General features: G+C 45.4%; 1 protein-coding gene and 1 long non-coding RNA gene across 4 annotated transcripts in view; both read left to right on the forward strand.

The window, feature by feature from the left end:
- The first annotated feature begins 10,549 nt into the window (after positions 1-10,549).
- EXOC4 (exocyst complex component 4) overlaps positions 10,550-20,472 on the forward strand; it is a 294,852-nt gene continuing 284,929 nt past the window's right edge. For all 3 annotated transcript variants that reach the window (XM_032106112.1, XM_032106115.1, XM_032106116.1), the window contains exon 1: positions 10,550-10,662. In XM_032106112.1, the coding sequence (XP_031962003.1) occupies positions 10,577-10,662 (86 nt within the window). In that variant the 5' untranslated portion in view covers positions 10,550-10,576. The remainder of the gene's footprint in view (positions 10,663-20,472) is intronic.
- LOC116442742 lies at positions 11,229-18,855 on the forward strand. The gene is made up of 3 exons (XR_004239631.1): positions 11,229-11,241; positions 15,631-15,637; positions 18,761-18,855. It is a non-coding gene; the product is annotated as an uncharacterized LOC116442742 (long non-coding RNA).

The following is a 20,472-nucleotide window of genomic DNA, read 5'->3' on the forward strand; positions in this document are numbered from 1 at the left end:
TCCAGATCCGAGTTGGTCTTCTTTGCATGGAGGATTTTCAAGCAGAGGCAATATGGAATTTGCTCCTTGCAGCACAATAGAACAATTCCCAGCAGAACATTATTCCATGCTTGGGGTTCATTCTGTTGTAATCTCACCTGTGTGTACTTTGATAGTTGGGTCTTGGTGTTTGTCTCTTCTCATTCCTTCATCAGGCTCCCAGTGCCGTTTCCCTAATCAAGGCTTGCAGCATCCCTCATTCTCAGCCTGAATTGTCTCCCTTTTCCTTTGATACCTGCATGAGTTTGGAACACTTGAATTTTACGTGCCGAATCTTGAATTTTTTTTAAATTTGTTTTGCTCATTTTGACATTTTGGGTGGGTTTTGCAATTCAAAGAACTTCACCCTGGGACTGGAGAAACTTTACTGATTTGATTTCAGTGTGGGGTTGTGTGGTCCCCAAGAAGAGAGGGGTTTGAAGCACTGCTCAAGGCTGGATGAGCGTTCTAATCCCTGTGCTACCACCACAGGAAGCCACTCCTGCCTGTGCCAGGGGTTCAGACAGTGAGCTGTGTTCATCTCAGTGTGTATTGGATGGGGAAAGGGTGACAACACCAGATTTTTTTAAGTGGGAGATGGGACTTGCCTCATTCTGGCTGAGAACAAGGGCAGCGAGAAGCTCTGCTGGGCTGAAGAGGCTTCTGAGTCACAGAATGAAAACTTTCTGTATCAAGGCATAGCCACTGGTGAAAATGTTGGCACTTGAGGGCTGGCAGGGATTTCAAAAGGAGAATTTTGCTGCATTCCCAAGATCCATGGTCCCATCTGAATCCCACAGTGACACCTTCCAGAGGAGAGAGCTGGACCCAGAATTTTCAGGTGTGTGCCAGCCCAGCTGCTCCATTCGCTGTGATCCTTGATGGCTCCAGGCTCCTCTCTGTATTCTCTGCTCTTTCCCAGCTCAGGGAGAGCTGAGCACCTGGGGACAGCATGGAAAGAAGGAACCCAAACAAGGGAATACATCTCTGGATTTTGTTTTCCTTCTGCAGCAAGTCGATTTATATTTTCAGCTGTGGTGGGAATAAAGTTCTCATATTCCAGCCCCTTCCTATTCCATGGAAGCAGGGGAGCTTTTTAAGGACTGAAGGCAGAAACACACTGAGGAGCATATCTACCCCCATGGCTTTTCCTGCCTTCACATTCCAGCAACTTGTGGAGCCACTGAACTAAAAACACTTCAGACAAATGGCTTCTTGCTGAAGAGGCCGCAGCATTTTTCCAAAGGTTCCAAAATTTATCGAACTCGTAATGACTGCAGCCGGCCACTCAGACTGCAATTGAGAGATCAGGATGTTCATAACCCAAGGCTACAAACTCACTGCTTCTTCCCTTGGAAAAATGAAAGTGAGGCTGTGTTTTCTCTCCTCTGGTTCCTTTCTACCTCGGTGAGAGAGGCACACGGCAAAGGCTGTTCACTGTTCTGCAATTTTCAACTCTTCTTGTCTGCCCAAATCCACGGCTGCTTTGTATAACCCCGTGAGCACGGCTGGGTGGGGCCAGTCTGCTCCCTGGAATGGTATCCCACAGTGATCCGTGAGGGAATCTTGCTACCAATACGGAGAATTTCAGGAGGACACAAATCCAGCTTTGTTGTTATCATATATCCAGGCTCTGTACCGCCCAACAGAAGAAAAACATTGACCTCAGTTTCATGAGGCTGACACAAGCACAGGGACAGAAGAAGGTGGAGAGGTCTGGAGATCTTCCATAGTGACATCAAATCACAGATTCAGGGTTTGGGTGGGAAGGGACCTTAAAGTCCATCCAGTGCCACCCCTGCCATGGGCAGGGACACCTCCCACTGTCCCAGGCTGCTCCAAGCCCCAATGTCCAACCTGGCCTTGGGCACTGCCAGGGATCCAGGAGCAGCCACAGCTGCTCTGGGAATTCCAGCCCAGCTCCTCCCCACCCTCCCAGCCAGCAATTCCTTCCCAATCTCCCATCTAACCCTGTCCCCTGTCAGTTTAAAGCCATTCCCCCTTGTTCTAACACTCCATACCCTTGTGCAATGTCCCTCTCCAGTTTTCTTGCAGGCCCAGGAAATGGCTGAAGGCCTGGAGAAGGTAAAACAGGACACGTGGGACACAATTTTAGTAGGAAGGACAATTTCTGTTGGAACAGGGTATGATGGGCCTGGGTGAGCAGCCCAGCAGCAGATCTTCCTCAGCGACAATTTCCTGCAGGACTCATCAAGTCCCCTCATCTAAATTTTGAAAGAAGTAAGGAAAAGTCATCACAAGTTCACTTTAAGAGCAACAAAACCAACGTGGGTTCATTCCACAATTTACATTTCAGACTTCACTGAGGTGTATTTTATTATCCTGCTAATTAATTATGCTACATAAATCTCCACTCTGCTACGGTTAAAATGTGGCCTCTGCCCCAATGAGTTTATAATTCAAATAGATGAGGTACATGAGTTAAGGAGAAAGATCTAACACAGGAACCAGCAGCACAATGATTTGTAAATTTAGGTTGTGTCACTACAATTTAAAAAATATCAGTGGTGTTTAGTGGAAAATGTCGGGGTTTTCATCGAGCAAACAGGATGGGGAGCCTGGACAGGCGTTCCAGGAGCCTTTTTATTATTTTATTCCATTATCAGTCTCACATACAGAGTTGAGATAGAGATGGTACAAAGCTCACGCCATCACAGGCATCCAGAGACCCAGCCAAACCTAGAAACTCCAACCATTGTTTTAATGTCCTTGCTTGCTATATAATTGTATCCTCTTCTATCTTCAAGTTTTCCCAGCTAGAGCTGATTCCTAAACTCTTTTTGCTTTATTTCTGAAAGCTGCTTTTTTCTCACACCTAAGAGCTTTTCCACCTTTTATGTTTCCCCACAGAAAATGTAAAGATTAAGGAAGAGGGGACACAATGGGAAGCAGGAGATGATTTGGGGAAGGATGGGGAATGGAGGGTGGCAGTGAAGGGGTGATGAAAGACAGCAAAAGGAGCAGCTGAATGGCCTTCAGTGCCCGATCATCTCCAGCACCTGGCCTGACAGACACCTCCTCTTAGTTTGTGGGAAATACCTGTTACTTGTGCTGATCTAATTTCTCACCAGACCCCTGGAGCTGGGTACTCCTTGAAATGTTTATCTTCTCCAAACCCATAAAGACCATGAGACAAAATATGATATTACATTGTAGGACTTACCTTTCCTGGAGAGGAATTGTTACAAAGCAACAGCAGTCACACCAATGCCATCTTTAACACAGAGATGAGGAGACCTTTTAGTTCATTTTATCACATTACATTTTACTTTATAGATGTACAGCAGACAACACTTCGTTTTCTTGCTGAGCATTTAATATTGCCTGACCAGACTTTAAATGGGAATCACAGAACCTCTGCTGAATCATTTGGATACACCACCATCTCTAGGAACTTTTCAGGAGCACTGACAGCTTAAATTCCTGCAACTCCAAGTGAATCTCCAAGAGGCTCATCTTCCTTGTGTTTCAAAGGTCACGTGGTCACCTCAAAGGTCACCTCTGCTCCACTGGCAGCTTTTAAAGCACTGTCAGATCTTTTGGTGACTGAAAGATTATGGGTGAAACGGCCCAAAATCTCCCATCCTGATCTGTCCCTGCACCAGTGGTGAAGGAGTTGCAGGGTTCATCTGCAAGGATCTGTCTTGCTGATTTTGTCCTTCTTGCTGACAACAAATGAAAAAATTGAAGACATCCATCTTCAGCCCTATTCAGTGCCCACAGAACACTGCTGTGCAACAAAGTTGATTTAAGTCTGTTCCTGTAGATTTGGTGCTTCACTTGGCCCTTTATCACAAGGCTTTCAAAGCCTGCAGCTCTCTGAGCATCCTCACTCTGCCCACAAACACTTCCCCAAATATTTGGGAATTATTGGCAGATTGGCTGCTGCTCAACAGCTTCCAATTGGATCTCCGAAGCTGCGTGATGGGTTTGTCCAGAGATTTCAGATTTGCCCAGCCTGAGAGTCAGGGCAGTGACTTCAGGGTTCATTTTCCCCACCAAACTGGAATAATTCCAAGGTGATGCATCGTAAAGTTTTTGGGCAAGGGGAAAGTCAACCCTTCTCCATCACCTAAGCTGTAGAGCTGAGTCTGAGCACATAAAATCATGGAATTGTTAAGGTTGGAAAAGACCTTTAAGACCATCGAGTCCAACTGTCAACCCAGCACCACCATGTTCAGCTTTAAACGATGTCCCCAAGTGCCACATCCACATATTTTTTGAACACTTCCAGGGATGGTCACTCCACCACTGCCACGGGCAGCCTGCTCTAATTCTTACCATTTGTAATGAAAAAAAATTCCTAATATCCAATATAAACCTCCCCTGGTACAACTTGAGGCCATTTCCTCTTGTCCTGACCTCACGCTGTCCCAGGCCAGGGCAGGGGGAGGGATCACAACAGCAGTCAGGGTGAATTTGACTGGCACCATCAAAGGCAACAGAGCCAAAAACCATCAGCCACATGTGACAGACACAGCACCGTTGAAGTGCAGAGTGGGATATTACAGTACAGAAGGTCTGAAGGGCTTTTTCTTGAAGAAACTCTCCAAAAGAAACACTTTTTCTCCCTGATTTTTTTAATTTTTAAATGAAAATGCAGGATGAGAAGGTGCTGGTCAAACAGTGGGAGGCTCTGATTTCCAACAGCAGTGTGGGAAGCCCTTTCAAAGGCACCTCTCCTTCTCTGCAAAATCACAGAATCATTGGGGTTGGGAAAGACCTCCAAGACCATCGAGTCCAACCTGTGACTGATCCCCACCTTCTCCCTAGCACTGAGTGCCACGTCCAGTCCTTCCTTGGACACCTCCAAGGGGTGGGGACTCCACCACCTCCGTGAGCATTCATTCCAAAGCTTGACAACCCTATCCATGAAGAAATTCCTCCTGATGCCCAAACTAGATGTTCCCTGGTGCAGCTTGAGGCCGTTTCCTCTCATCCCATCGCTTGTTCCCTGGAAGCAGAGCCTGACCAGGCAACTGGTCCTTTGAATATCCTTCAAAATCCCTGCGTTGAGCTGCAGACTGAGCACAAATCGTTCCAGTTTCTTCTCCTCTTGGCAGCAAATCCTTGAGATTGTCAGGTAAGTGGGGATTGTTGTTGTGCACTTGATTTTAGCATCCCTGGGTCACAGCTCCTCCTGTGAAATGGGGGTTGTGGTGCCTGTCAGTGATAGATTTACTTTGTCAAAAGTACAACAACCGTCGTATTATCCTGCTCTTATATCACCTCAGAGCAAATTAAATTTGAGGCCAGCAGGACTGTTCAGCTGCTGAATCTTGTGCCCCATTTTCTGCAAGACAAGCCTTGAAATTGGCTGGCTGATGTCTCATTTCAGAAGGATTGATACCAGCGCTGCTCCCCTTGGAAATACAAGAGCGCGTTGCCAGTACTGGGAGTCTTACTCACTGCAGTTCAAGTTCTTGTTGTTTCTCTTGCCTGGAGCTTCTACTTCCACAAACCAGAAAATATCCAAAGCTGCGTTCAGCAGGATGAAATATTTCTGTGAGCACTGGAATATCTGAAGTCTTATCTCCAACATATGTCATGCTCAGCTGCCTGTGGTTTAATAAGGTAGAGCTCTGGTATGAGGGTTTTTCCTGGGGTTGAGGCATCCATCAACTCTTCCTCCCAAGTGGATTTGCTGGGATAGGTGATCCAAGTGGCTCCAACTCCCCCTCAGTGCCAGCAGGACTTCTGGGACTCTCTTTTCTATCCAGCCACCTGTTCTCCCCCAAACTGTAGGGATTTAGGCTTGTTGAGCTGATGCCCAACAAATCCACAAGTCAAAATGTGGGGAACTTAATGGAGCTGGATTAAAATAAGAAATTTGTGGGTGGGATCTAAAAGCTTTTTACAGAAGTGGGGGGGGAAACCATAACTAAACATGGGAGAGTTGGAATGAGAATGTTGTTTTTTTTGTCTCCTGTGCACATGAGGTTTTCCATGGTTCCAAAGGAAGATAAGACTTAAGGATTTTAATTTCAAGAAGCCAACCTGCAGCCTGCACCCATTCACCTGAAGACTTGGAAAATGGCTGTGGACAATTGTAAAAACATCATTCCCTTAGTAAGGATAAGTAAAATAAAGGGGGAAAAATTAAACCAAATAACTGGACTTTTTTTAATGGTTAAGAGAAGGAAAACATCCTCATTCACAGCATTTTACCTGCCTTTGAAGAGAAACATCTCAAACCTGCTCTGATTTCCTTCAGGGACTGCGTTACCAGAGGTTCTGTGGCTTTGACATCAGAAAAGCAGCAGTATTTTTCCACTTAACTTAATCTTAGCTATTATTTTTCTGCAGCAGCAGAACACAGCGCAACATGGGAAATGTCAGGAGGCAAGAAACAATAAGGAGACATTTGAATCATATCTCTGCCTTGATTCCCAGCATTGAGCCAGGCAACTTCTTCTCCTGCCCCAGGAGTTTCTTCTTATTCACAGAGACAAAAAGAATTGATGGCAGCTACGTGCTGGGAAGAGAAACTGATTGTTGCTGTGCAGAAAATCCAAAAGACAACATAAACCAGCTTTAGTTCACACTTATTTAATGGTAACTAGGAATAACAAGGTCATCCTGATGTGTGACTAATCCTAGAGCCAAATCCTGATGCTTCAGCACACTTTTACTCAGTTCTGTTCTCAGGCAGTTTGGCAAAGCTTCATAAGAAAACCAGAATCAAGTTTATTGCAAGAAGAGGAATGGGACCTGATTCTTTACTCATGCACCAATTTCAGCTTAATGCAGCTGATGTGGGGGTGACAAGCTCTGTAAGAAGGGTAAAATATATCTCATTAAACTGACTGAGAGATGCCAACAGGACCAAGCTCATCTTCCACAGGCAGAACTGCTCCTACAGCCCAGATGGAATGTCCTAGTTTGAAAACAAACCAGTGGGAAGCACCAAGTCAGAATAGCAATTTAACAGGGAAATTAAAAAAAAAAAATAAACAAAGGCAGAAAACACTGGTTTAAGCTGACAGAGTCAGGATACAACCTGGCACCTTGTTAGTCAGGGTGGTGGTAGCTGCAGTCCTCCTGAAGTGGTTGATGTGGTTCTGTTGAAGTAGTGATCCTGTAGAAGGGTCTACTCTTCCTCAGAAAGTTCAGTGGTGGCTATGTAGCTCCTGTCCTCCAGAAATCCAGTGGAAGAGGGGGGGCTGTGGTGTTGGGAATCTCAGATTATATCCAGGATGGAATGCTTGGTTCCTCCCTCTGGGTGGAGCATCTCACAATGGGGTAATGAGTCATGAGGCCAAGTGTTGATTAGGCTCATTAACAGAAAGATAGTCTGGGGGCAGGAGGCAAGGAAACACTGCCCCACCTGGTTCCAACAGCTCCTGAGGATGGTAACAGAATACACTGCAACCCAGGGCATGGGAATTCTGGCCTCCACTCTGCTCCCATCTACACGGCTGGAAGTCAAAGGGGATTTCATTATTACCAGTATAAAGGCATTACACATGAGGCAATTACACCTGTAGGAGATTGGTGTGAGCTGAACCTTTTTGTCTGACATTTCCACTAATGTTTGAAATGAAATAACGAAATACTTGTGGTATTTTTTCAAATGTTAAAGCTGTGGTTGAGAGACCCCGTGGGTACATCAGCCCTGAGCACTGTTAAACCTCTTAGGTTTAGGGATTCCCAAGAATTCCCAAGAAACACCTAGAAAATATCAGGGGATAAACTGTGGAAAGGGATTGCAGGTAAAGCTACCTTGGGAAAGGAGGGAAGCAATCCCTTTGTGTCACACAAGTCATACAAGGAACAAAACTCTTGCTGGTGGAGTTTGTAAAACACCTCCCGAGGGAATAAACCGTATTTCCCAAAGAACTGCTCTGCCTGTGCCTCCTCAGGATTTCCTCTGGCATAGCTCTGCACCACTGTGGTGTTCCCTTGGGAAACTGGCCCAGTGGATGAGGAACAGCTCAGCACAAGCTCACCCCTCCTTTTCTTTTTTTATTATTGAGGGGAGGATGAGGAGGAGGAATGAAACCATCTTTGATTCCCAGTCTCTTCTAAATGGGAGGACTCTCTACCTAGCCAATCTGATCTCTATTAACAAGCTGTGACAGTGATTCATTCATCATCATGAACATTTTGTTTGTCAGTTTGGACTTTCTTTCATTTGAGCAACCAAGGAACCACCCATTTTTCCAGATATAGCTCGGAGTACTGAAACATTTCGTGAAAGAAACGTGAAAAAGAAAAGAAAAATTCTTTCCCCTGTTTTCCCTTCCATCAGTTTTCAGACTGAGACGCTTTTTTGTAAATTGTGCAAGGAAAAACGATGTTCTCGTGACCTTTCAGCCTCATTGTATCATATATTGTTAATCAAGCGAGATCTCAGCATTCACGTGCTGCATCAGCCAGACCTCTGTTGATTTCTCCCCTTTCATTTAAAGAAAACATAAATTCCCACCTGTGGCTTTCCTTGGGTGAGGAGTGAAGGGAAAGGGCTGGTCAATGAAACCAGGCAGTGGTTTAGGAATTAGAGCCCAGGACTGAAAGTCAGCCAGGCCACAGTTCTGGGGGAGATTTGCTGCTGTTTGTCCTGATGAAGTTCCTCCTAAATGAGGTGATTAGTGCAGCTGTCAGGAATAAAAAGGTGGGACCCATCGATTTCATCCCCACTGCAGGCTCCAGGCCGTGCTGGAACAGAGCAGTCGATGGGAATTGCCAATTGACAGAAACAATATTGGCAAGTCGGCAGTTTGAGGAAAAACTGCCTCCAGCCAGTGCACAAACCTTTCACCGTTCAAATCACCGTCCTTGGGCAAAGGCATTGGCAAACCTGCTCAGAAAATCAAGGCAAATGAGCTTTTTTTTTGGCATAGCTGAATAGGAAATTGTGGAGCTGGGAGCTCATCTGCACAGGGGAAATGTAGCAGAACAGCTACACGGGAACACACTGAAGTGCACACCCTACCTGGAGATAAAAATCACTTTACTTTGGAGTAATTATTCTGTTCTGAAAACACACTGCTTATTCAGGAATAAAGTATCTTTTATTTCAGAATTAAAGTGCCCGTGCTCTTACTCTGTCCTTCTGCTAATGATCATAGATACAGCTGTTGATTATAATAAATGGAGGCTCTTCCACAACAGCTACGGTGGAATTCTTCCCCTTGTAAATAAGGAATTACCATGCTTCCAATTACCTCGTGTTTCAAATACAGCTCATATAAATGGATGCTCTTGACTTTACCTACAGATTTCAGCAATTTCCATGCAATTAAATCGTTAAAGTGCAGCTTTGGGCTGAAAAAACACCTCTGGAAGAGCAGCATCTTTGACATGATGGAGTGAACCTGGTTTAAAAACACCCAGCAGCTCCAAGTGATGCAAATGATGGCTGTTCCTACCTTTCCTAAGGAATTCTGCCTCTACAACAACAATCCTGGGGTTTGCAGGGTGTTTTTAACACAAGCTCTCAAAGGATGTGACTGGAGAGGTGTCCTTATCCCTCAACTGGAAACAGGGAAAGTGAGGCAGCTCTTGGGAGAGGTTTGTTTGATGTTCAGTGAAAAACAACCTTTAGTTTTCCAGCCCTGGACAGGGTGACCTCCACCTTCCCTTTTTCTGAAGCCGATCCTGCGGCAAGGGATGGAGCATGTCCGTGGTAAAGCAAGGATTGCGGACAAGGAGGTTGGTGTTCAGTATCCTGGAACCACAGCATCGTAGGATCACGGAATATCCTGAATTGGAAGAGACCCACACAGTGAGCGTTGGGTGTCAGAGCATTTCCCAGGTTGTGAACTGATTCCGATCCGTCACCTCCAGCTGTTCCAAACCCACAGTTCCTGTGCCAAATACTCAGGTTTGCTTTCAGAGCTTGCGTCAAGGACCACCTGGGCTGGCTCATCTTGGGTCACCTTACTGCCTTCCCAGTGAAAACTGGGGAAAATAATTCTTAATAACATTGTAGCTTAAAGATATTAAATTAAGGGAAGCGTCAGCAACTCTTGTAGGTAGGTGTATTTGTGATCAGACTCGCTTGGGCTGTGACACACTACAAGTATTTAGCATTATTAATTCATAGAACACGTTAATTTAAGTACTTAGGGCACTTTATCCACTTTTTACTCTATAAACATTTAAATCCCTCACTGTTCAGCCAGCCCAGCTCCGTGAGAGTTCGGAGGGGATGCTTTGGTCCCTCCCACCCCCCACCCCGTTTCCTGCTGCTCCCAGGGCGAATGACGGCTTTTGGGCACAGGTGTCTTTGAAGGCGTATCTTATTTGGTCGATAATCTTTTGACCTGTTACTGATTTTTAACCTCTCACTGATTTTTAATCACCTGTCGGAGGTTTGGGGGGGGGGGGGGGGGGGGGGGGGGGGGGGGGGGTGCCGTATCGCCGCCGCCATAAAAACTACAACTCCCAGAAGGCTCCGCGGCGCTGCACCGCGCTTTGATGCCGCGCGCCCCGCCCTCCTCACTTCCTATTGGGTGGCAGCCCGTCTCCCTCGCCTATGATTGGCTGCGGCGCGCCACCACACTTGTCTGCGCCGTATTTGAGGGGGCGCAAGATGGCGGCGGGCGACGCTGTGGGGAGGTACCGCGGCACCGTGGGCAGGAGCAAGGACCCTTCGGGGCTGCTCATCTCGGTTATCAGGTAGGGGCGGCCCCGCTCCGCATCCTCCGGGCCCCTGAGGCTGGCCCAGGGCCGGGTGCGGGCCGTGCTGTACTGGGGAGGCCCGCCTGGGTCGGGCCTCGGGGGCACGGGGTCCCTCCTGGGCATCGGGTGCCCCTAGGCTTGGGTTCCCCCTGCTCCTGGAGCGCTGGGGAGGCTGTAGTGCTGGAGCAAACCTTGTCCTGCGGGCTGTCCCGCTGTCCTGCTGCCCTGCTGGCTCACTTCCTCCTGCTCCCAGTGCTTTGCTTCATGCTGGGGTCAAAGAGACCTGGACAGGCTGGATCGAGGGGCCGCGACCAACAGAGTGAGGTTCAACAAGGCCTAGTGCCGAGTCGTGCGTTTTAGCCACAATAACCCCATGTACTGCTCCAGGCAGGGGCAGAGGGGCTGGGAATCTGTCCAGCAGAAAAGGACCTGGGGGTGCCTCTTGACAGGGGCTGAACATGAGCCCACGTGGGCAAGAAGGACAGTGGTACCTGGTCTTCATCAAAAATAGTATGGCCACAGGACCGAGAAAGTGATTGTCCCCCTGCGCTGGGTGTTGGTGAGGCCACACCTCGAGTGCTGTGGGCTCCTCAGTTCAGGAAGGACATTGAGGGGCTGGAGCGTGTCCAGGGAAGGGAACGGAGCTGGGAAGGGGCTGGAGTGGCTGAGGGAGCTGGAAAGGGGCTCAGCCTGGAGCAAAGGAGGCTCAGGGGGGACCTTGTGGCTCTGCACAAGTCCCTGACAGGAGGGGGCAGCCGGGGGGGTCGGGCTCTGCTGCCAGGGAACAGGGACAGGAGAGAGGGAATGGCCTCAGGCTGGGCCAGGGGAGGTTTAGATTGGCTATTAGGAGGAATTCCTGTACAAAAAAGGGTCATTAAACCGTTTTGGGTTTAATGGAATGAGCTGTCCAGGGCAGTGGTGGAGTCCCCATCCCTGGAGGTCTTGAAGAAAAGACTGAACGTGGCACTCAGTGCCCTGGTCCGGGTGACAAGGTGGGGTTTGGTCACAGGTTGGACTCCGTGGCCTTGGAGATCCCTAGCATTACAACAGAGATCTCTTCCAAACTCACTGATTCTGTGAATAAACCCTGCAGGTAGTACCAGCTTAATGCCATTCATGAAGGCCAAGGCACTGTCATGTTATTGCTGTGGAGTCCATGAGTGACCCCCACCCACAAGCACAGCAGCACTGAGTAAAATTCATCTGGTTACAAGTCTGGAGAACCAGGAAGTCCAGTTTGCAGACTCCATCCTGTGTGGCAATGCCAGAGTGGGCAAAGTGCTGCTGCTTCCAAGTCTGTCTTGTTGGGATTGAAAAGAAAGAGTTGTGTCCAGTCATATTTAGACATCAATTTTTGTCAGCCTTCATTCCTGAACTCTCCTCTGCTGGAGAGTTCTGTGACAGGCTTGGATGTGAATTCACTGTCCGCCCCCAGTACTTCCTTTAGCTGCTTGTAAATCTTTCCTGTGCTGCTTAAAACCAGTGGGTTGGCAGCTGATTGCCCACACTGAAGGTTTTAAATGTTCTTACACATTTTAAATGTGCTTACACAGTGGGTGTGGGCAGCTGCAGTCACACCAGTGGGATACTGTGAGTTGTAACGAGCTCCCAAACGCTGGATTCTATTTCAGTGTTTTAGAAAGAATCATTCAGCTACTTTGGAGAAGTTATTGTGGCAGTAGTTCTGTATCTAGGACATGTTATGATTTAAATATCTTCTGTCAATGATAATGTTTAGGACATAATTCCATTCTTTTTCATTGCTCTGGTATTTAAAATCTTGCAAAACTTGAGGGAAATGTTGGTTCTGGAAAAAAAAAAGCAGCTGGTGCCATTGTCTGTGGAAGAATAATAAACATGCACTGGTTGTGCAGCACTTCCTGTTGTAATCATCTTTTTTCTATGTTTCCTGTAATTTCCAAGAGTATTTTAAGGTCTTGCTTTTGTACCTCTATTTTAATAAATCTGGGTTTATTAAATTTATTTTAAAACAGAAGAGCGAGCTCACAGTGTTCTGTTATCCAAATAAGAAGAAATGTTTGTCTCATAATCTTTGGCTTTCAGGCACTGTTACCTTGGTTAGTTTAGGTCCAGTGTTTAGACACAACATTGAGTTATTGACTTTATGAAATTGAAGTTATTCAGTAGAACAGCCTGATAACTAAACTTCTAGAGTTTAATTAGAACTTGGTTTGGATGTAGAGATTCTCTGCAGAGCTTGAAGTGTCAGGTTGAGCCAGACCATGAAAACCTGAGGGCAGAACTGATTGCAAAGGAAGGAAAAAGTGTTGTGGTAATAATATTGATGTTTCTTAGGCTTAGCCAAGTACAGAAAGCAAATGGTGTGAAAAGGAATTTAAATCACTTTTCTCTGTATGATGTTTTTGTGTAGGAGCTCAGGTGAGGATGAACTTGCCAAGCAACAGGTGAATTTTTCAGTGGTTTGTATGGCCATAAAATACCACTGCAGACAAATTTAAACCTGGGTGGGTTAAATGTAATTTTACTCAGCTACAGAAAAATATTACAAATCTTAACAGCAAGCTGTTGGTTTGAAATGTGACTGAGTTTCCTGTTGTTGATGGCTTTATTTCCAAAACCTTTATGCATAATAAAGGCTTCTGCCAATCTTTGTGGTTTTACACTTGCATTTCCTTATTTAGGCTGTTTATTTCTCCCTTGTTGCTGTGTGAAAGGTCCATAAAGGGAACAGTGTATGAAAAACAGGAAAAGTTTGACTGCATTTTTCTGCTGTAAACAAACAAAACCAGAGGAGCTTCTTCAAGTATTCATGTTTTACTTGGTTATAGCAAAGACAGTGATGTTTTCCAAAAACAAATCTTGTTTAGGTCTGCAAAATCTCTTCATGTTGCCTATGAAATGCTCTGAAATGTGAAGCTGAAAGGCCTTCTGTAAACAGAAATTATTTTATTAATGAAAGGATAATTTCTGATATTTACTCAAGCTCAGTAGCTCTCAATCACAAGAGACTGAATAATTTACTTTTCTGTGATCCCAGATTTATGGATTCTTGTAATGTGACTGGACTTCCCAGGAGAGTGTCTCTCTTCCAGGGAGAGTGTTAGGGGTAAGATCCTTGACAAAGTTTAACTTGTATAGCAGCACTGAAATCCAGTAAGAAACGGAATTTTATGGGGTCTGGGGCTCTAGTTTGGGAATTTTCAGTCATCCCTGCTCTCTGTGGTGCTCTGAGATGAAGGAAAACCCAACAGGATCCCACGTGTGATTCCTTTCTGTCCCTGTGAAGTGTCACTTTTTCCTGTTGTGTCAGGGAACACATTTGTTCTTCGGGAGTTGTTTCCTGTGGGAGGATTCATGGACTCATGGAATTGACCTTGGTTTTCCGGTTGTTGCCAAGAGTAGAGACTAAAGGCAGCCTCAAGGATGGATTCATTTGGAAGAATGTTCTGTGGGGGATGTGCAGCTGTCCCAAAAGAGCCAGGAGCTCCCAGGGAAATCCCAGAGTTAGGAAGGTGTAGTTCTACTCCCAGCAGTGCTGGGGTCACCCTGAGTTCTTGGGCAGTTCCCCTCTTGTTTCTCCCAAAGGAGAAATAACGGGATTGTCCACGACAATAAATCTTTTGGAAGTAAAGAGTGTCTGGGAAGTTTAATGTATGTTTGCAAAGTCTGCCCTTAAATCCCCACTTTTGCAGCGGCTCCAGGGAGCTTTTCCCTGTGCCTTTACAGCTGTTGGGACTATCTTCAATTTGTCCTTGTCCTCAGAGTGCTGAGAAGAAATGACCATTATTTGCCACGAGAAAACAGCTCCTGGGATTGTGACTTTCAGAGTGGATATTGGATATCAGGGCTTTACAGCTTCCTTCCCTGTGCTGCTGCACTTGTGCTCATTCCTCAGCACGCCCACTTCCAAAACCTGCTAATTCCTTTGTGGATGAGAAAGATCCCTCAAGTTCCGTAAATAAAAGTTGCTTTGTAAGGTCAAGATGCTGTCACAGGAGACCAGAGGCTTTTGTTGGAGAAATCTCCTGCTGACCCCAGGGGCTTTGGCAATGTCTTTTTAAAAACCATGCAGATAACGGAGCGAATTTGGCTCATCTGCTGGAGGACAACTTGGGGAATGTTTTATTTTATCACTCAAAGGACAAACGTGTGTTTGTATATTGATTTTTCTTAACCTTTTGTTTTGTTGGTAGCTGGTTGAAGGAGCTTTTGTATTCTGAAACAAGCAACCTGGCATTTAGCAAATGCTTTTTTTTTTTTGAGAGAGAGAGATCTTGTCAGATTTTTAATTGGTGAATGTGTCTGCCTTTTATTTATTGTTGGGCGTTTTTCTTCCCAATTAAAGGTTGCTATTTTTTAAACCTGGCCTTTAATAGCTGCTTTAATTGGGGGAAAACAAAGTTTAGCAGTGACTCCATAAGACCTCAGTGAAATCTTTGTGCTGAGCTTTCACAGAAGCAAACGCACCTGACAGATCTCTGCAGAAGTTGAGACTGCAGGCAAAAAACCTTGGAACATATTTTATTCTTCACAAGTGGAATTCTTTTTCTTTAATGCTTTTGGCCACTATTTTCATTATGGGTGAACTTTGCTGAATGGATTTTTGCTAATGACCTGGCATTTGGTCTTCTCTTCGTGTCTAAAACAACAGAACTGAGATCCCAGTTTGTGATGGAGAGTGAGTAACAGGGATGTGGAGCTGTTGCCCTCGTTGTTGCATTTGAGAAATAGCTGCTACAAGGAATAAACTCGAGTTATTCTGATCTGTAATGGTCTCTTAAAACCACTTTTATTGCTAATGGTGTTTTCCAGTGTTATAAAGGTAGCAGTTCTTCTACGAGAAAAGTACTTCAGAAAGTCCCTGAAAATAAATTGTATATGGCAGAGTGTGGTTGTAAACTATAAATTTCCTTGAAATGATCTCCAGGCACTTGTATAAAATGTTTAGGTATTTGGCAAATGTTGGGCTGTAGCTTGATACAGACCCTTGGTTGTATTTAAGAATGGGTAAAGGAGCACATGTGAATACACAACCACGCAGAAAAGGACAAGATGTGTGACTGTGCCAAGTTAAAAGCTCAAGGTACTTTATTTTCCAGCTCTTACTTTAGCTTTAGACAGTGCACTGTGCAGTGGAGTTGAACCTACCCTGGCAAAACCAGGAAGTGGAAATAGCTGGTTTTGTTAGGAAGCGATTGGGGTTTTAACTCTTTCAAAGGTGTTGCCTTCAACAGCTCTTGGTTCTGGTGCAGTTTTGAAACCTTCAGGTGAATGATGAAATTCCCCAAGCCTCCTGCTGGTTCCTGCAGGACTGCAGGTGTGGTATCGAGGGTTCAGGGTGCACAGTGGGCGGTGGCTCCCAAAATATTCTTTATCCCTTAATTATCAGGTGACAGGTCTGAGTAGCATAGTTCAGCCTCTGCTCTTGCAGATCTTGAAATACTGATCCTTAGGGCTTTTATTTTCTCCAGGGAATGTGGCAATACATGGAATAGTTGGTTTGATTATTGGATCTAAAGTTAATTGCCAAAAGAAGGTAAGAGTTGGTTCCTGTGGTTTCCTATACGTGGAGACAGCCCTGGACAGGGTCTCACATGGTGGAGTGGGAGCTGAGTCCCTCTGCTTGTGCTTGGAGGTGTAACTGGCATTTCCTGGGGCTTTCTGCTGCCTCCATCCCTGTTCCTGCATGGAAAATGTGCAGCTGGTTGGTGTCCCTGGGGTTTTTCTGTGTGTGGGATTGAAACTCCTCCTGTGCTGCTGCTGGAGCCACTGCAGTCCAGTCTTTGTTTCAGAAATGAGCTGATCACTCACTCCCCTGGCATCGTTTGTATCGGTGTGAGGAAATTTGATTAAAGGTTGGTTAATTTAGCAAAATAAAGAATTCCCTGCTGGTATTTATTTAGATGGCTGGAGGCTGCTCAGCCTTTTTGCTGCAACTCTCCTGTACCCATCTGCAAGGCCTCAATGATAAAAAGATCATCAGCTTCTGTTGAAAATGCTCTAACCAAGTGTGTAAACTGCATGAAAGATTAATGGAATGTAAGTAGAGGAGGAAAATGTTTTAAAATGCTCTGTTTGCTCTGTGTGCTTAACAGGATTGTGAACAGACTTGGTGCTGCTGTTCCTTGTAGTGAGTTATTTCTTTGCACAAGGGAGATGGAGTTCTCTGCAGGCTGAATACTTTGTGTTCCCCTTGGTGAGGATGGAGTGTGCTGGCCTCAGGATTTCATTTATTTTTTAATTTATTATTTATAATTGTTACAATCAGTTCTTGGGATACCCCATTTCCCATGCCCATTGGCTTGGGCACTACAGTTTTTGACTACCTGCTTTCCAGCACCTCACCGTCTCCACGAAGGAATAGTTTCTTTCCTGAATGCTTTAATTCATTTCCTCAAATCCAGAATTTCACAGGAACAATCCATTAACCTGTGAAAATAATGAGAAATCATTCAACATGTTGCTGCCAAGTTAAATTGTTAAATACCTTTCAGAGTTTTATTTTTTTTTCCTTCTGTCTGGCTTTGTTTCATAAGGACCCAACTCTTACAGCAGTTTCTGTGAGACTCCGGAGAGGTTTCAAAACATGAATTATCAGATTATACACTTTGAGGTTAAATAGTGCTGGAAGCTGTAGATCACCCCATCTGGGACTTGTCTTTAAGACAACAGTTTTCAATTATAAAATTGAAATAAGTCCATTTAGTTTAATGAACCTCTGGAAAATTTGTAGCTCAGTGGAGACACAATGGGTTGAAGTACAGTTGTTCTTGTCCTAGGGAGCTTTACAAAATACTCTCAATGTGCTCTTTTGAAATGTATCTGCTTGTGAGGTCTCGTGGGGTGGAACAGCAGTCAGGAGGAAGAATATTTGCTGAACTGCTCTGGACAGGATCTTTTCCCCAGAGAGGATTTTTCACACCCATCAAAATAAGGTTGAGAGCAGGGGGGAAATATGAATAAACCCCTGAATTTCAGAAAGGAGTAGATTTTATTCTGATCAACTCAGGGACTTAAATACGGGTAAGATAATGTGTCTTTGATCTTAGGTGTTGCTTGACATTTTCACTACAAGGCCCAGTCCTTGAAATTACCAGTGTCAAAGCCACTGTGTGATGTTGTGTGTCTCTCTCCAGCTTTGCGGGGGGGGAAGGCAGTAACAAATGAGTGCATTTGTCACGGGTTATTGCTTGTAGAGCGCTTAAATGCATCTTCCACACCTCTGGGAAGTCAACACTTGATCCTCCCAACAACTTGCACTTCAAACTCACTCACTGCAGCAATTCCTGGGATCATTTTCAGCCTGACAGTGCCTGAGGAACTCTCTGCTCACGGCAGCTTGTGCTGGGCGGTGAGATGTGGAAGATGATCCCTCTCATCTCGGTTATTTTGTTCCTCTGTCGCATCCTGTCCTCCCCTCTCTTCTCCCGGCGGTGTTCCCTGGCTCTCAGCGTTCCTGCCTGGCAGAGCCGCTGCCCTCGGGCTCGGTGCCGCTGTCTCTCCGTGTGGCCGTGCCTGGCCTGGGGTGCCAGAGCCCCACAAATGCTGCAGCGATCGCAAGGGTTCAAACCGAAATGAGAAAGCAAATGCTGTAATTGCTGGGTGGCCACAGCCATGAGCAAGAGTGGCCTGATGAGAATAACTGCATTCTAATGGGTTTCCTTTGACTCTGCTTTTTTTTCCTCTTCCTTTTTACTACTGAAGTTTCCTTGGTACATTGCAGCTGTTTCCTGCAGAGAGGACACTGGGCTTTCTAGACATCCACAACGCTCTGCTTAAATTATTATTTGTTGCTTCTAGCAACTGCTTTCTTTGTTTAACTCCACAAATCCTTTGTTGGTCAGAATTGTCTATTGGCTAAAGCTGTACTTTTCTTTTCTGCACCTTCTTTTATTCTGCTTTGTGTTTTAGGTCCTTGGTGTGGTGTAAAATGGAGAATAACAAAACAAACAAATCCCTCTAATTTTCTTTCCTGAAGGGTGATTTTGATAGTTTTAATGCTGCACTGTTTATTTTATTATCTGGACTGATGCAAGTATATATATAATTATATGATATATATAATATGAGTCCCCCTGTGCTGGCACTGCTGAGGGACCGCCTGGAATCTCAGGGGCAGTTTTGGGCCCTACATAAGAAGGACCTTGTGGGGGCTGGAGCATGTGCAGGGCAGGGAACGGAGCTGGGAAGGGTCTGGAGCCCCAGGAGTGGCTGAGGGAGCTGGAAAGGGGCTCAGGCTGGAGCAAAGGAGGCTCCGGGGGGACCTTGTGGCTCTGCACAAGTCCCTGACAGGAGGAGGCAGCCGGGGGGGTCGGGCTCTGCTGGCAGGGAACAGGGACAGGAGAGAGGGAACGGCCTCAGGCTGGGCCTGGGGTTTTAGATTTTGGTAACAAGAAGAGTTCCTCCTGTACAGTGGTGGAGTCCCCATCCCTGGAGCAATTAAAAAACCGTGTGGATGTGGCACTTGGGATGTGGGTCAGTGGTGGCCTTGGCAGTGTGGGGGAAAGGGTTTGTCTTGACGTTCTTATGGGTCTTTTCCAACCTTAACATGATAAATTGTGAAACGTATTCAGCAGAGTTTTTACAATACTTCTGTTTAATACCTCCCCAGAACTTGTTATCTCCAGACTTCCAAGATGAGCAGTAAAAGAATTATCCTTTAACTGTCACCCAAACCGTAAAACAATGAAAACCTCACCCGATTTCTTCAGAAGGGATGGATCTTGTCTATCCCTGAAATTCTGGGTTTCGCCCAGGGCTGCTGCTGTTTAACAGGTTTTTGGTGTTTTTGCTGGAGGAATAGGTCAGTACATCAGTGAGTCCCACCTTGGCCACACATGAAATGCAGCTGTAGCTTTGAGCAGGACAAGCTTTCAGCCACACTGCTCTGAGCAGTTGGTACCACAAACTGTGTGTTTGTAGCTTCAAAGGTGTTTTAAAGTGAGGAACTGGGAGCCTCAACAAGGTGTGTGATACAGCACAGAGCACTTGGAACAGGTGGTGGGAAGTTTACTGTGGATTCCTGTTAAAATAGGAGCTTTGTTTGATCCCCCCCAGCGATTCAGCACTCAGTTCAATTGCACTTCACTAAAATGTTCTTTTTCCTGATCAGATGAGAAATGTTTAAATTTTAGCAGCTCTTTTTTTTTTTTTTTTTGGTGGTGGTTCCCACTGTCTTTAATGAGTATTTTCATTTGAATGAGTGATGCTGAGTGAAGAAAAGTGAATTGCATGCTCAAAGAAACCTGATCCAGAAGAAAAAGAGGATTATTCCTGGATTTCCAAGCTGCACCTGTGCATCATGTAATACTCTTTTCTGTCTTTAACCACCAATATTTACATAAGTCTGCTCTGATGTTGGGGAGCAGAAGAAAAAAGGCTTTTAGAGGGATACAAAGATGCTGAACACCCACAGTGTTGGTCAAAACCAGTGGGGTCTTCAACACTTCTTTCCTGTAAGAATTACCTGGTGCTAACTGAGCATTAATTTCCTAAAACTTGTATTTGCATTTTGCACGCAGTATCTGTTCTTTCAGTTTTGCTTAATAAAAAGAATCCACACAAGCATAATGCCCACATACTGTTACTGCAATGTTCTTCCTGTGAAACAAATTTTCTAGTAAAGAAATTGATAATTAAGCCTCGGTTTGCCATCCATAGCTTAGAAGTAATCACACTTAACAGGGCTGGCCCTAGGGCAGGTAAAGTAGGCAGGCAGTTGTCCACCCAGCCTGGCTGGAGGCATCAGAAAAAGCAAATTTACAGAAATGAAACATTTATTATTCATTAATGTTAACAGTTCTCTCTTAAAAATTGACATAATCT

The sequence above is a fragment of the Corvus moneduloides genome, chromosome 4, assembly GCF_009650955.1.
Source record: "Corvus moneduloides isolate bCorMon1 chromosome 4, bCorMon1.pri, whole genome shotgun sequence".
NCBI lineage: Eukaryota > Metazoa > Chordata > Aves > Passeriformes > Corvidae > Corvus > Corvus moneduloides.